The sequence below is a fragment of the Tricharina praecox genome (assembly GCF_024521635.1).
Source record: "Tricharina praecox strain CBS 144465 chromosome Unknown BZA05scaffold_21, whole genome shotgun sequence".
Taxonomy (NCBI): domain Eukaryota; kingdom Fungi; phylum Ascomycota; class Pezizomycetes; order Pezizales; family Pyronemataceae; genus Tricharina; species Tricharina praecox.
In genome coordinates, this window is record NW_026250423.1 from 163,273 (window position 1) to 177,405 (window position 14,133).

At 56.4% G+C, this 14,133-nt stretch overlaps 6 protein-coding genes across 6 annotated transcripts; 3 read left to right on the forward strand and 3 right to left on the reverse strand.

The window, feature by feature from the left end:
• Window positions 1-165: 165 nt before the first annotated feature.
• On the forward strand, window positions 166-1,694 carry BZA05DRAFT_376604 (rho guanidine dissociation inhibitor). Its single transcript, XM_051481822.1, has 6 exons — window positions 166-418; window positions 526-572; window positions 703-800; window positions 925-1,158; window positions 1,214-1,262; window positions 1,330-1,694. The coding sequence occupies exons 1-6, from the start codon at window positions 372-374 to the stop codon at window positions 1,461-1,463; spliced, it is 609 nt and encodes a 202-aa protein (XP_051337289.1). The 5' UTR covers window positions 166-371; the 3' UTR covers window positions 1,464-1,694.
• A 1,399-nt stretch (window positions 1,695-3,093) lies between these two features.
• BZA05DRAFT_426562 (MmgE/PrpD family-domain-containing protein) lies at window positions 3,094-4,693 on the forward strand (the record flags this gene model as incomplete). The annotated part of the gene is made up of 3 exons (XM_051486015.1): window positions 3,094-3,210; window positions 3,276-3,375; window positions 3,432-4,693. 3 exons carry the CDS (start codon window positions 3,094-3,096, stop codon window positions 4,691-4,693), a joined length of 1,479 nt encoding a protein of 492 aa, XP_051337290.1.
• A 132-nt stretch (window positions 4,694-4,825) lies between these two features.
• On the reverse strand, window positions 4,826-6,307 carry BZA05DRAFT_124050 (uncharacterized protein). Its single transcript, XM_051478722.1, has 4 exons — window positions 5,874-6,307; window positions 5,671-5,778; window positions 5,132-5,605; window positions 4,826-5,036 (listed from the first exon to the last, which is right to left on the reverse strand). Exons 1-4 carry the CDS (start codon window positions 6,060-6,062, stop codon window positions 4,959-4,961), a joined length of 849 nt encoding a protein of 282 aa, XP_051337291.1. The 5' UTR covers window positions 6,063-6,307; the 3' UTR covers window positions 4,826-4,958.
• Window positions 6,308-7,024: 717 nt separating this feature from the next.
• BZA05DRAFT_124066 (uncharacterized protein) lies at window positions 7,025-8,899 on the forward strand. The gene is made up of 3 exons (XM_051478723.1): window positions 7,025-7,373; window positions 7,425-7,919; window positions 7,981-8,899. The coding sequence occupies exons 1-3, from the start codon at window positions 7,280-7,282 to the stop codon at window positions 8,808-8,810; spliced, it is 1,419 nt and encodes a 472-aa protein (XP_051337292.1). The 5' UTR covers window positions 7,025-7,279; the 3' UTR covers window positions 8,811-8,899.
• Window positions 8,900-8,969: 70 nt separating this feature from the next.
• On the reverse strand, window positions 8,970-9,704 carry BZA05DRAFT_404967 (RmlC-like cupin domain-containing protein). Its single transcript, XM_051484367.1, has 3 exons — window positions 9,384-9,704; window positions 9,203-9,284; window positions 8,970-9,118 (listed from the first exon to the last, which is right to left on the reverse strand). The coding sequence occupies exons 1-3, from the start codon at window positions 9,570-9,572 to the stop codon at window positions 9,036-9,038; spliced, it is 354 nt and encodes a 117-aa protein (XP_051337293.1). The 5' UTR covers window positions 9,573-9,704; the 3' UTR covers window positions 8,970-9,035.
• Window positions 9,705-10,757: 1,053 nt separating this feature from the next.
• Window positions 10,758-13,252, reverse strand: BZA05DRAFT_404968 (fungal-specific transcription factor domain-containing protein). The gene is made up of 2 exons (XM_051484368.1): window positions 11,041-13,252; window positions 10,758-10,970 (listed from the first exon to the last, which is right to left on the reverse strand). Exons 1-2 carry the CDS (start codon window positions 12,935-12,937, stop codon window positions 10,957-10,959), a joined length of 1,911 nt encoding a protein of 636 aa, XP_051337294.1. The 5' UTR covers window positions 12,938-13,252; the 3' UTR covers window positions 10,758-10,956.
• Window positions 13,253-14,133: the final 881 nt, after the last annotated feature.

Here is a 14,133-nt window from a genome sequence, read left to right on the forward strand (position 1 = left end):
ACCAGGTGCTCACCAGCCACTGCTGCTGCTGCTGGTAAGAACCCCCAGCATAAAGAAGCGACCCCCAAGCTGGCTTCTGCCGCAGAAATACAGATGTAGTTAGAGTCAATGCGTGGGAGAGAGCGTTGAGTGATAGAAGGGGAGAGAAGGGGGAGAGCGTGCTGCGTGAGGTGAGAGCGAGAGGTGCAAGACACCGCGGTCTGACATTTTAATCCTTCTCCCCTCTTGTCCTCGACCCATCACAACAACACCGCTGAGCCCCATCCATCACCGCAACCAACAACCCTCCCCTCCCTCCCTCCTTCATCCTTCTTCCTTCCCATCGACACAGATCCTCATTACTCCTCACTGCTTCATCTCAACACATCGCCATGTCTGCCCACGCCGACGACGAACTCAAGCCTTCCGTCACCGAAGGGTAAGCATAGCTCTACTGACCGCTGCTTTGTCTATTGACATCTCCCCATCATCGCCGCAATCAACTTCATCTTCTTATTGATCTTCGACTGATTGAGGAACATTCAGATACAAGGTTGGCGAGAAGAAGTCTGTCGCCGAGTATGCAAACCTAGGTCCGTCATCTCCTCGAGCTTCCGAACAAACCTACCGCACCTCCGCCCCGCTCTCCGAGTCTCCAACGAGATGACGAGATACCGTTCGTTTGCCGAGCCCGCCGCTGACTCAATTCCTGCCGGATTATAGATGCCCACGATGAATCCCTCGCCCGCTGGAAGGAGTCTCTCGGTGTCGGAGCAGCTGCAGCTCAAGGCTCCATCGGAGAACCTGGTGACAAGCGCACAGTAAGATCCTCCACCCCCCGCACTCATCCTCGATGGTACCGGCGCCTGCATCCGATATGCAGATACCCGTTGATGTGCACTGTGCGTTTTCATCTACCGTGTTTTGCTGACTGTGGCTTTGTAGGTTGTCATTCTCGAGCTCGCTCTCCTCATCAACGGACGTCCCGATGTCGTGATCAACCTTGACGAGACGAGCGCCGTCGAGAAGCTCGGAGAGAACCCGTTCACCATCAAGGAGGGCTCCGAGTACCGGATGAGGGTCAAGTTCAGAGTTCAGCACGAGGTCATCTCGGGCTTGAGATACCTCCAGCTCGTCAAGAGGAAGAAGATCCCCGTCGACAAGTCGGACCAGATGATGGTGGGTTGTCCGATATACCTTGACATCTGCAGGAGTGATGCTAACTGTTCAACAGGGAAGCTACGGTCCCAACACCAAGGAGAACCCGTTCTACGAGAAGACCTGTAAGTTCGCGTCATCTCCAAGGCGTTTCGTTGTTTGGAATGAGAGCTGATCCTGTGCTCCTAATAGTTGCCGAGGAGGAGGCCCCCGCCGGAATGCTCTACCGCGGAACCTACGACGCGCTCAGCAAGTTCATGGACGACGACCACAAGGAGCACCTGTCCTTCAAGTGGACTTTCGAGATCAAGAGGTCGTGGGACTGATTTGCGCGCGCGGATGATTTCTTGTGTCATGTCGTTCGATCCCTCATACCTCTGTTTGAAGTAACCCGGTTTCGTTTCGAGGCGGTGCGTTGCGTCTCTTACATATCACTTTTCATTTTCACCTTTTAGTTCTTGGGGGAGAGGGCGGGCCAGATGTACTCGGCTGGTGCAGCTTGGAAATCAATAGCGATTTCTCATGTGCTTTGCCGTGGGCGAGTGAACCAACCAGAGCGACGTATGTCGTGTGCCGGCGGCAGTTTACAGTGCAGCGAGCCCGACGTTGGCCTGATTCCGAGTGAACCCATCACGACGTTCACAGATTGAACGAGTATACGCGTACCTAGCTCTTTGCCCTTTACAATCCAGGAGCTCCAGGATAGCAGCGCGAGTCCACCCCGTATCACTCGCTGTATATCTCGATGGGACAGTAGGAATGCCTGAGATGCAGCCAACTGCGAATCGAATCGGCGCTCTGATTAAAAGGATCGTGACCGTACCCGCCGATCACCATCCTTCGATGTGTACATGATACGAGTTGTTACCTCAGCCAATTCTCCCATGGGTTCTCTGCAGCATGCAGTGTGGTGGGTACATGATACATCTAGCCCTCCAGCCCCCGCACTGGTATTGGTCCCAAATGCACAAATGTAGCCTCGTCATCAATAACTGTCTGACCTGTTGTCCACTCAATCCCTCTTCCATCGCCAGCGGTGCAGGCTGCCAATCCGAGCGAGAGATAGAACATCATTTTATTGTCGCATACAGACTACCAATCTGCCGATATCGATGCCAATGCTGAAGCCAAGCGCTCGAGTGACACGCCATGGTCTCAACCATCGCGTACATAGCATTGATTGATGATCGACGTTAAGGGTCAGGGTGTGAATATACTCAAAAACAAATCGCATGTCGACCAATATGCGAAGCGAAGTTCAGGCGGATGGACTACTGTAGATTTATATATTAGCCGTCTGCCTACATGAGGGGGTGGAGCACTGGAGCTTCACATGTTTGCGGGCTTGTTTCGGCACCGTGCCGGAAGCATTGACCTAACCCTTAGAGCTCCAGGTTGGCAGGCTTCGGTGGAAGAGGAAGCTGCCTGCACTCGGCCAGCGGACGTGGGGAAGCTGACGAGTTGTGGGCTTGGAGGGAGGAGGTACAGTCCGTTCGCCCTTCCTCGGTCGTACCCCCGGGAGCGGCTGTCGCCGGCAATCGTGGGTGGCCGTAACTACAGGGACGTGGAGGCAGTGGTGGTTACAGCCAACGAACGTTCGGGTCGAGCGCACATATCCTTTCTCCGCCCTCTCCCCCCGCCTTGCCCTCCCCGCCATCCCGTCCCCACCTCCCCCACTCCCCACCCAAAAAGCATCACTATAAAAGAAAACGGATCGGACTCACTCCAGTCAGGCTTCCAGCTCAGAGTATATTGTCCCACAAACACTACATCATGCTCGCTCGTTCTCTTACACGGTCCGCTATTGCTCGCAGCGTCGTCGTCCCTCGTGCCAGCCCCGCTCCTGCATTGCTCCGGATAGCTACCGGTGCTCGGCAACCTGCTTCCACCAGCACTTCCACTCCGCTCGCAAAACTCGCGCCTGCCTTCAGCAGTGTACGCAGCTTCTCGTCGACAATGAGTGCCCACGCCATCCCCGCTCCCACCGCGGACAACACTAGGCCTGCCGTCGACAAGGTCGTGCAGGACATCGCCGACTATGTTCACGACTACGAGATCAAGTCCGATTTGGCTGTAAGATGCTCAATCCTTTGTGGGGATGCGCAGGAGGATCGCAATTGACATGTCTACTGTGATAGTGGGAGACCGCCCGTCTGTGTTTGATCGATACCCTTGGGTGCGGACTGGAGGCATTGAACTTTGAGCAGTGCACCAAGCTTTTAGGCCCGGTTGTTGAGGGTACGCTGTCTTGTCTCCAAGTTTTGGTGGATGGCAGAATACTCACAGCGACACAGGAACCGTCGTCCCCAACGGCACCAAAGTCCCCGGCACCCCCTACCAGCTAGACCCGATCCGAGGCGCCTTCAACATCGGCACGGCTATCCGCTGGCTAGACTACAACGACTGCTGGCTGGCGGCCGAGTGGGGCCACCCCAGCGACAACCTTGGCGGCATCCTCGCAGTCGCGGACTGGCTTGCCCGCACCAACAAGGCCAACGGCGGGCCGGTCCCGACCATCAAGGACGTTCTCGAGGCGATGATCAAGGCGCACGAGATCCAGGGCGGCCTCGCGCTTGAGAACTCGTTCAACCGCGTCGGCCTCGACCACGTCGTCCTCGTCAAGGTCGCTACCACCGCCGTGGTGTCCAAGCTCCTCGGCCTGACCAAGGAGCAGACGATTGATGCCGTGTCCCAGGCGTGGGTCGACGGCCAGTCCTTGCGGACCTACCGTCACGCACCCAACACCATGTCCCGCAAGTCGTGGGCGGCCGGCGATGCCTGCTCCCGTGCGGTCAACCTGGCACTCATGGTCAAGAACGGCGGTGTGCAGGGGATCCCGTCGGTGCTCACCGCCAAGATCTGGGGCTTCTACGACGTACTTTTCAACGGCAACGAGTTCAAGTTCCAGCGGCCATACGGCAGCTACGTGATGGAGAACGTTCTGTTCAAGATCTCGTTCCCGGCCGAGTTCCACAGCCAGACGGCGTGCGAAGCCGCCATGACGCTGCACGGCCAGCTCAAGAAGCTTGGCAAGTCCTCAGACGACATCGCATCGATCCGCATCCGCACGCAGGAGGCCGCCGTCCGCATCATCGACAAGAAGGGCCCGCTCAACAACTACGCCGACCGCGACCACTGCATCCAGTACATGGTCGCCGTCCCGCTGATTTACGGCCGCCTCACCGCCACCGACTACAACGACGACATCGCGGCGGACCCGCGCATCGACGAGCTCCGCGCAAAGATGGAGTGCGTCGAGGATAAGACTTACTCCCTCGAGTACCACAACCCCGATAAGCGCTCCATCGGAAACGCCCTCCTTGTCACCCTTAAGGACGGCACCGAGCTGCCAGAGGTCGCCGTCGAGTACCCCGTCGGCCACAAGTTCCGCCGCGCGGAGGGAATCCCCCTGCTCGTGGAGAAGTTCAAGCGTCACGTCGCTGGAAGACTCGGGCAGCAGCAGACGGATAGAATTTACGCCGCCAGCGAGAACCTGGAGGCGCTGCAGAAGATGAGTGTCGATGAGTACGTCGACATGTACGTTACCAAGGCGTAGAGAGGCGGTTTTGGAAGGGTGAGTGGGTTTCTTTTGGTGGGTGGGTATGCGGAGTTTGTTGTTAGATCACATTGCTGCGAACACAAAATTTGGAAATTTGGGCGCGGTCGAAAGAATGCGTGTTGTGAAGTGTATCAAGTGGTCCCATTTGTTCACACCAGGAGTGACTTTCAAGTAAGGTACAAAAAACATATACGCTCGATTCAACACCTGCTACCAGTCCTAAGCTATTTTTGTATACGGAGGCCATTCAGCGGGTACTCGTCTACGGGCCGTGGGGGTTCTGAATCAATGCATTGTTCTTCGGTGCAGCAGTTGGCGGGCCTTCGGGGGTGACATATGCCTATAGTACCGAGTACCAACCATGATTAGCCACTGCCTACCCACACATCTCCATCCCCATTTCCTTTTCGGGGGGGAGGGGGGGGGGGAACCAACCTTGCTCATCCCACCATCCACGACTAATTCCTGTCCAGTAACAAAGCTCGCATCATCACTCGCCAAGAAGACGACCATATGCGCCTGCTCAATGGCCTCACCAAACCTTCCCGTGGGGAAATGGACCTCGCGGCGCTGCCTCTTCGCGGCATCGTCACCGAGCCAGTCCTGAAGCAGCGGCGTGTTCAGCGGCGCCGGACACAGGTTGTTGAATCGGAACCCCTCGCGCGCGTGCACGATCGCCAGCTCCCGCGTCAGTGCTAGGACTGCGCCTTTCGACGCGGTGTACGCCAGCTGCGGGGTTGCGGACCCGACGAGTGCGACGACGGAGGCCGTGTTGATCACTGATGCTTTACGCTTGCTGTGCCGTCGGAAGGACAAAACCGCGTGCTTGCACCCGAACCACACCCCCTTCACGTTGATGTTGTGCGTGAGATCCCAGATCGCCTCGGGCGTGTTGATGGCGTCGTCGTCCTACGTACCTATGTATCAGCGAGTGCAGCGAGCGAGCGAGCGGAACGGAGGGGGAGGGAAGAGACCTGTGCGTGCATAATCCCGGCATTGTTGAAGATGACGTCCAGACCGCCCCACTCGTCGACAGACTCGACCATGGCCTTGACCTGGTCCTCTTTGGAAACATCGCAGACCTGCACTCCCACACTGCCATCAACCCCACCCTCCATTATCCCACCCCACCCCCTCACCCCTTCCCCCATCATCCACCCCTCGAGGGAGTACTTACGTAACCCACGACCTTCGCCCCAGCGGTGTTAAACTTCCCCACCGTGGCGACGGCCTTGTCAAGCTGCTCCTTGTTCACGTCGGCCATGACAATGTTCGCGCCGTTCTGTACGAACAGGATCGATGTCTCCAGGCCGATTCCGCCTGCCGCGCCCGTGATGATGCAGTTTTTGGATTGGAGGCGGGTCATTGCTGCTTGCGATGAGGATGGGGGGGGTGGGGATGGCGGGGGATGAGGGGGATGGGGAGGATGGTGGTGATGGGGGACACGGTGATGGTGAGGTGGGGTATGGGAGTAGGTGCAGTGAGAGACAGGTCGGCGAGGTGAGCTCCGGCGAGGACATTAACTACTGTAGGGTGCTGCAGAGTACGGTAAGGTGGGGTTAAGAGCGGCGAGAGCTGTTGATAGGCTAGTATAGGTAGTACTCTACAGTACATATGGCTGGTGTCCGTAGAGGTATGTACCACTGGGAACAGTGATAAGAGCTCTATCGTCCTCAGCTGTGCATTTCTTTGCGAAACCTGTATAGGTATATGGCCCCTCCATACCGGTATTCTCATCTCGACGGGTATCGCCACATAAGGAGATTAGTCCCAGCGCCCTCGACCACTTCAGCAGGCTTCGGACACTGTCGAGATTTATGCTGATGAGGACAATTTCAGAGGCATCTTCCTTTGCCGTCAAGATGGAGACCAAATGGTAGCAGCACGTTTACTTGATTCGTACTGAGACACGACGTTGGGGGCGGATGACGAGGAGGAGGTGGCCAGCTCGCTGTCTGAAACGGATGACGAGAGGGATATGATATATCGATGAGTTCCTGGGCTGGTTGGAGGTGAAGCGGAGACTCCATGGCTTGCGGCCGAGTACAGGCGGATCCCATCGACTCGGTCATCTTCGTGAACTTTCCCTAGCAGACTCCACATCTTCTCGGCGGCTCGGCGGGAGCCCTCAGGAAAGGGAAACAAGGTGCTGCATCGAGCCAGCTATCTGGACTGCAGACAGGCTCGGGAAGAGAGTGTCCATCGCAGTCATCTACGGTACTCTATGATAGTAGATAAACAGAAGCGGATATCGATTCCTCATGCAGCGCCTAGATACCTCCCCCATGTCCCTGCCTTGAGCCTCACGCCGATAAGCACTAACTAGAGTAGAGCGGGGCCTGGACGAGGGGCATCCCTACGGACATGTGAGGAAGGGGAGGAACGTCATCACTCATCTGAGCAGTGTCCATCATTTCCTTGATCATACATAACTCTACTCGAGTACTTCCCCAGTACCTACCGTAGTAACTCTACCTCCCCATAGTCCCTTTCAACAAGGACTCCTCCAGAATACCGTATCTATTACCACCGCTACCGACCCTCAACACGGAAAAACAACATAAACGAACAGAAAAAGCAACCATGACAGAGTATACTCTCGACACGATCACGACCGAGCTCGCAGATGACGACAAGGTGAAGCTTGCGGGCGTAGATGCCGACGGCATCCTCCGTGGTGAGTAACCACCGCACTCCGTACACCCCACCACCCTCACATTCCCTCCAGGCAAGCTGGTCTCGAAAAAAAAGTTCCTCTCGGTAGCCTCCGCGGGCTTCGGCTTCTGCTCGGTGGTGTTCGGGTGGGACATGCACGACAAGACGTACTTCCGGGAGCTCTCGGTATCGAACGCGGCGAACGGGTACCGCGACATACTAGCGAAGGTGGATCTCACCTCGTTCCGGCGGATCCCCTGGGAGACCGACGTCGGCACCGGCCGCGGCATCCCGTTCTTCCTCGTGTCGTTCCACGATCCCGAGACCGAGGAGCCGATCGCGCCCTGCCCCCGTGGCCTGCTGGCACAGGTCGTTGCGAAGATGCAGCCGAGGCTGTGGAAGGCGATGGCGGGAACTGAGTATGAGTTCTATAACTTTAAGGCGACCCCGAAGAGTCTCAGCGAGAATATGGGACAGGCCTTGGAACACATCACGCCCGGCATGTTTGGGTACTCGGTCACCAGGCCGGTGCAGAACCGGGAGTTCTACTACGGGGTGTTTGACGCATGTGGGGGCCTCTCTCTCTTCCGGGGCGCACCCTTCCGGCCGCTGACGCACTCCTCCCGCAGGCAAGAAATTCGACGTCCCGATCGAAGGCTGGCACACCGAGTCCGGACCGGGGGTGTACGAAGCGGCGCTCGAATTCGGCGAGATCAGCGGAATGGCGGACCGGGCCTCGCTGTTCAAGTACGCCGTGAAAGCGCTGGGCGCCATGCACGGGATCACGCCGTGCTTCATGGCGAAGCCGATCGAGGGGCTTCCGGGCAACAGCGGGCACGTGCACGTGTCGCTCGCCTCCGCCACCACGGGCGAGAACCTTTTCGCCCGCGCGGAAAAGAACCCGAGCCCAACCTTCCCAGACCTCGCGTACGTCTCCGACATCGGCGAGTACTTCCTGGCGGGAGTGCTCGACGCCCTGCCCGCTATCATGCCCATCCTCGCACCAACTATCAACTCGTACAAGCGCCTCGTCGAGAACTTTTGGGCGCCCGTGACGGTCAGCTGGGGGCTCGAGCACCGCTCGGCGAGTATACGGCTCATCTCGCCGCCGACTGCATCGCCGAAGGCGACTAGGTTCGAGATCCGCACGTGCGGTGCCGATACAAATCCGCATTACGTCCTTGCGGCCATCTTGGCGAGCGGCCTGCGCGGCGTCGAGAAGAAGATGAAGCTTACCATCCCCCCGCTGGGAAAGGGCGAGGAAACGGGCGGTGGTGAACGCTTGGCTAAGACGCTGGGCGAGGCGGTGCAGAAGATGGTGCAGAAGGATAGTGTGGCTAGGGAACTGTTTGGCGACGTCTTCGTCGATCATTTTGCGGGCACTAGGCTGCATGAGCTCCAGCTGTGGGAGCAGGCGGTTACGGATTGGGAGGTGAAGAGATATATGGAGACGGTGTAGACAGAGAGATGGGGCACGGCTTTTTGTTTGCGTTTGCTGTGTCATGGCATGGCTTTGGAGTGCTGGAAGTATGGATCATGGGTGATGAATCAGGCTTTGGATTACACTGGTGGACACGATGGAATTGATAGATTCGGACACGAGATCAACGAATGCAATGGACAGTTCAATTTTGCTCTCATTCCTTCCGCTGTGGCACGCAACTACGGTAGCTCTTCCCCCAGCCTAAGCAACACCCATAGCCCTCTGCCCAGTGTAAAACGCCAGCCCATAATCCGGCGTCGTAAACGTGATTGTCGCACCCTTCTCTACACAGCACAGCGTCAGCCATCCACCCATCCATCCCCTCCTGCACCTCTACCACAGAGCAACCTGTGCACAGAGCAACATACCAAAATAGAACACATCCCCCGGCCTCGCGGTAACACTGAGCCCGGTCTCATCGGTGATCTGGTACTCGCCCTCGAGAATAATCTATCCTTTCCCATCAGCCCCCTCTCATCCCCGCAGGGCCTCCCTCCATCCCCCCATCCCCCCGGACCCCCTTCCCCCGCAGGACTATAGGTGACTAACCTTCATCTCATGATACCCATACGTATAAACCAGCTGCTCCCCCTTCTCCAGCCGGTAGAACCCGGCAGAGATCGGCTTGTCGGCGTCCAGCTTGTCGCTGCTGTAGATGTCCTGCAGGAACACGTTGTCGCCGGCCAAAAGTGCGGGCTTGAAGTGGGTCTGCGCAAGGGGGTGGTGGTGCATTGGCATCTTTGGTTTCTTTGGTTTCGAGGGGTGAAGGATAGGGTATGAGGGGGAGGGGGGATGATGAAGGCGGGGATGGGTGGATGGGAGGAGACGAGAGAGGAGGAGGGGGATGGGGAGGGGGAGATGAGGGCGGGGAGGAGGGGGGGTTATATGTGATTTCTGGGAGCAGTACAGATGCACAGATTGTCCTGTTCTAGTTCTTGAGTCCTCAAGTCCTCGACTGCATCCGCATCCGAATCTGGTGAACGAGCTGCGACGCTGGCTTTCCGCTTCCTTTCCCCGCACGGTGTAGTTACACATACCAGATTAGAGCTGGTTGGAGCTGGTTGTGAGATGGTTGACTCTGGTTCCGAGGTGGTGATACGGCCACTTCTATACTGCAGTGCACTGTGGGTAAGAGCTGTACGGCAGGTTGGAGTAGTTGGAGCTGGGTGATACACGGCCACTTCTGCGGCCACTTCTGCGGCCACTTCTGCAGCGAGGCCGATGCGACGGGCACTTTCCGATGTCCGCGCTGCTATCTGATGTGCATGTCTGCTCCGCGAGAGCGACTGGCGATAGGTGATGGCGCTGCGCGGCGGCCGTGGCACTGGCGATAAGTATAGTACTATCTATATAGTCGGTACCTACCTCATACCTCATACCTCGTACCCGTGTGCTGCGGACTGACTGCGTCATGTACTATCACTCGAGGCATATGGGAATACCTATGGGAATCCCACTTTTTTCTGGATACGGCGAAGAACTCCATGTTTCTGTTTTTCTTTCCTTCTTTTCTGTGGAAGCACTGTGTACTGTGTAAAAAACAAGAATCATGCGACCTGCGGTTGGATCATGATGATGACTGGAACATGAACTTGGAAGTGGATGAAGATGTGAGGATGTGAGGAAGTGGATGTGAGATCGCTTCAAACCCGAAAACGAGAGACATCTCGAGCAACATCAAGATTCAAGACATCAAGACATCACGACCACCACCATAATCATCGTCATCATCATCACAAATCCCATCGATCCCTCCGGAATCCCATCGATGCCATCGATGGCCAAGAATGTCTCTGATAGGGCCACAATCACGATCATATCACGATCATATCACACAGGCCTGTGGACCTGAAACACCTACATATGTAACCGATCGATCTCCACGGAACAGAGTGAGCACGAGCAAGTACTTGTGTATGTAGTAAAACAGTAATTGAATTGCGCCACGCGAGCAACTGCCAAGTAGTAGGTATCCCAAGTATCCAAACCAAAGTACATGTCCGCGCGAGAAACGGTAAACCACAACGCCAGAATCCACAGAAAAGCAAAGGAAAGAAATAGCCAATAAGTAAAACACCAGTGACCAACCCCCTGAAACAAGACAAGACCCACAACAGCCAACTTACCCCAACAGAACTGTCGATCTGTACGTTAGTTGTTGTTGCTCGAGATTCATGAGGAGGAGGAGGAGGAGGAAAGTACGCACCCTCCCAGCCCCAGTGTTTCATCACTCCGAGCCAGTGGAGACTCCCTCTGATCGACACCTCGTAATCCCACTCGCCCTTCCGATGCTCGCGTAGTATATCGTCAGTACTGCACCTCTTCGCCCGCTGGGGCTCCGGGCGTCGGTTGTCCGGCTCGAACGCCGCGTCCCACGCAACCATAGCATCTGTCATCGGCGTCGTCGTCGGAGATGCATACTTTGAGCGCGGTGATGAAGAGGGCGACAGCGTAGGCGACGGGGTTATGGCGGCATGGCGTGCCTGGAACGCATCGCGGCGATACCACACCTCCTTGACGACCTGCCAGGCCTTGTCGATGTTCCCGATCCACATGCGATTCATCATGCCCTCCCATCGGTCCCTGACCCAGATCCGCTCCTCGTCGCCGACGGCTTCGCAGCCGGCCGCGAGCAGCGGGTAGATGTGTACGATGCAGCAGCGGGAGCCCGGGGGGATGGAGGCGATCAGTCGCATCACCTTGTCCGCGAGCTCGTGTGCATCCGGTGACGGCAGTTCCGGGACCGCCTGGTGGAGGTACAGGAGTGTTGCCCAGCGGTAGGCCTCGGCTGTGGTGATGCAATGTACCACGTCGCTAGACGGATCTTCGATCGGTTCGTAGTACTCCTGTACCTGCCACGATTCGAGTAGAAGCTTGAGATCCATGGCGGCAGCGATGATCCCCACCGAGTTCTTTTCGAGTTTTCGTACGCGCTGGACGAGACGGGCGGCTTGGCCGATCAGCGGGAAGAGGGTAGCCGCGCAACCGAGCAGTGGATCGATCGAGAAGGAGGAGATCAGGGGGGCGTAGGACATCTTTGGGTTCATGTTGTTGCTGTCTTCCTCGGCGTCGGATGTGAGCCCGGCGAGGACGTCCAGATACACCCACACGTTGTACAGGAACTGCAGCCGCTGGAATCCCTCGGAATTGACGCTCAGCGGAGAGATCCTGGCCAGGGCCTGATTGATCAAAACCCTTGCACCGCGTAGGTGCTCGATTCCCGTCGAGATGTGAGTATCGAATGCCTCCGAGAAGGCCAGAACCAACGTAGTCCCCAATGCGGCATCTTCCCGGATGTTTCCGTGGGAGAGACCCTGTGCCAGGAAGCGGATCGATCGGCGCATGTGTTCCATTCCTTCCACCCGCAGCTGTGGTCGCTGCCTCGACATATGGAACGCGGTCATCGATGATATGGCGTGGTATAGGGCCTGCGAGTCGCGAGCCAGTGGCCAGATGAGGGTTCTCCATGGATTCTCCGTTGGACCGTCTTTGATAGACATGATGCCGCATGTGTTTTTGTCGAAATAAGAGAGCAGCAGTTCGGGTGACTCCACCATCACTGCTGGCCGTCTGAAGACGTCCTGGAGGTGGACGAAATTCTCCCCCAGCGACGAGCGGGAGTCGGAGGAACACGACGACGCCATGGAAGGGGTCGGCGACGAAACCAATCGAGTCTGACTCGCGCCGCCTCGTATCATCTCTTCGATTGCGTCGCCATCGACCTCGTTGACGCTTCCTCCTACCGAATATCGAGTCCCCGGAAGGTACAGTTCCGTCTCGTTCCCCACAAAGTCCAGCAACTCCTCGATGTGACCGACGGGTGATCTGCTCGCGATTTCCATCCCCATTTGATGGACATCAGCCTCCAGCGGTGCCCCAGGGGCGCCGATGCACGTATCGCCGTAGAGCTCTTCTAGAAGGTCAACGTTAGTCGGCAGAGCCGTAGTTGGGGGCGGAGTCGGTAATCGATCCAGAGCGGTATCGGGGGTGATGTAAATCCGATCAACGTGGAAAACATCGTCCGTTGCGGTACTCGGACACTGCATTGGCCGCACTTGAGCGAACGGATTCTGTGACAGATCCAACTGCCCACCTCCACCCATTCGCACTGTTGCTGCTGCCGAGGACTTCTTGGACCTTTGAATCCCTCCTACACCGTCGTTTCAGCCAACTTTCGGAACAAACGATCCACACGGAGGAGACACGAGGCCGGTACCTTTTCGTATGGTCTTGAGACTTTTCCCGGCTATTGCCGATTCCTCAAAGGGCCTCCATTTGAAATCCTTCTTGTAGCCTCCACAAGGCACGCTTCTCTTGTGACCTGACGACAACAATGAGCAAGACCGAATCTTGGATTCACGTATGTACTTGAGTGAGAAGTATGTACCGCTACTTACATTGGAGACATGTTGGTTTCGTTTCATCGCATTTTAACCGTTTAGCCTTGCATGTGACACATCCTACCAGTCATCGTCAGCGAGGAGCTGGAGGAAAAATCATCGTGACCATTGAGACTGGAATCGGAGCTGGAGGGCATCTTTTTCTTTTTTCTTCTATATTTTTTTCTTTTTTATGTGTATATGCACGATAAGATCCGCAGTCAACATACCATTCCTACTCTTTGACTGCTTCGGTTTGGTGGCAGGACTGTCGGTGCCATCAATGGCGGATCTACCATTCTTCGATGGTATGTCGGAGACGATGCTGCTGCCAACGAGTGCATAAGAAGTGTTTGAGCTGGGAGGAGGAGGAGATTGTGACATGGTTTCCATTGACTGCATCGGTTGACGGCCGATGATGATAATGTTGTGAGCTAAGAAGCTGCAGCTAGCTCTCTCGCTTGAGGCGTATCTTGATTGAGACGGCGGCACAACGGGTGGAGACGATGTATGTAGGCAAGTACTTTGGTACGTTAAGGCAAAGCGAGGGGATTAATATAACGTCAAAGCAGCCGCCGTTGAAGGTGGTGAAGGTTGTGGTGGTAGTGGTGGTAGCAGTGGTGGTGGAGTATGAGTGATGGATCAAGGCGTGCGCGACGGCGATGCGAAAGCACCGGGTGGGCCGGCTATCAGTGGGTGGGTAAGTACTCTAGGTACTTAATTTGGGTACTTACTCAGTCAGTCAGTTAGAGGTATGTACCTCTTGTATCTGGTATCTCTCTCGCAGTCTTGAGCCCGAGCAAACGGGCAAGTGGTGGTGGGGCGCGCGTGACGCTAGTCTGCAACTATTTCCGTGGGCATGTAGAGTACTGGGTTTCCCCAAGATGGCGATAACGTTACAGCGAGACCGTGAAGAATCG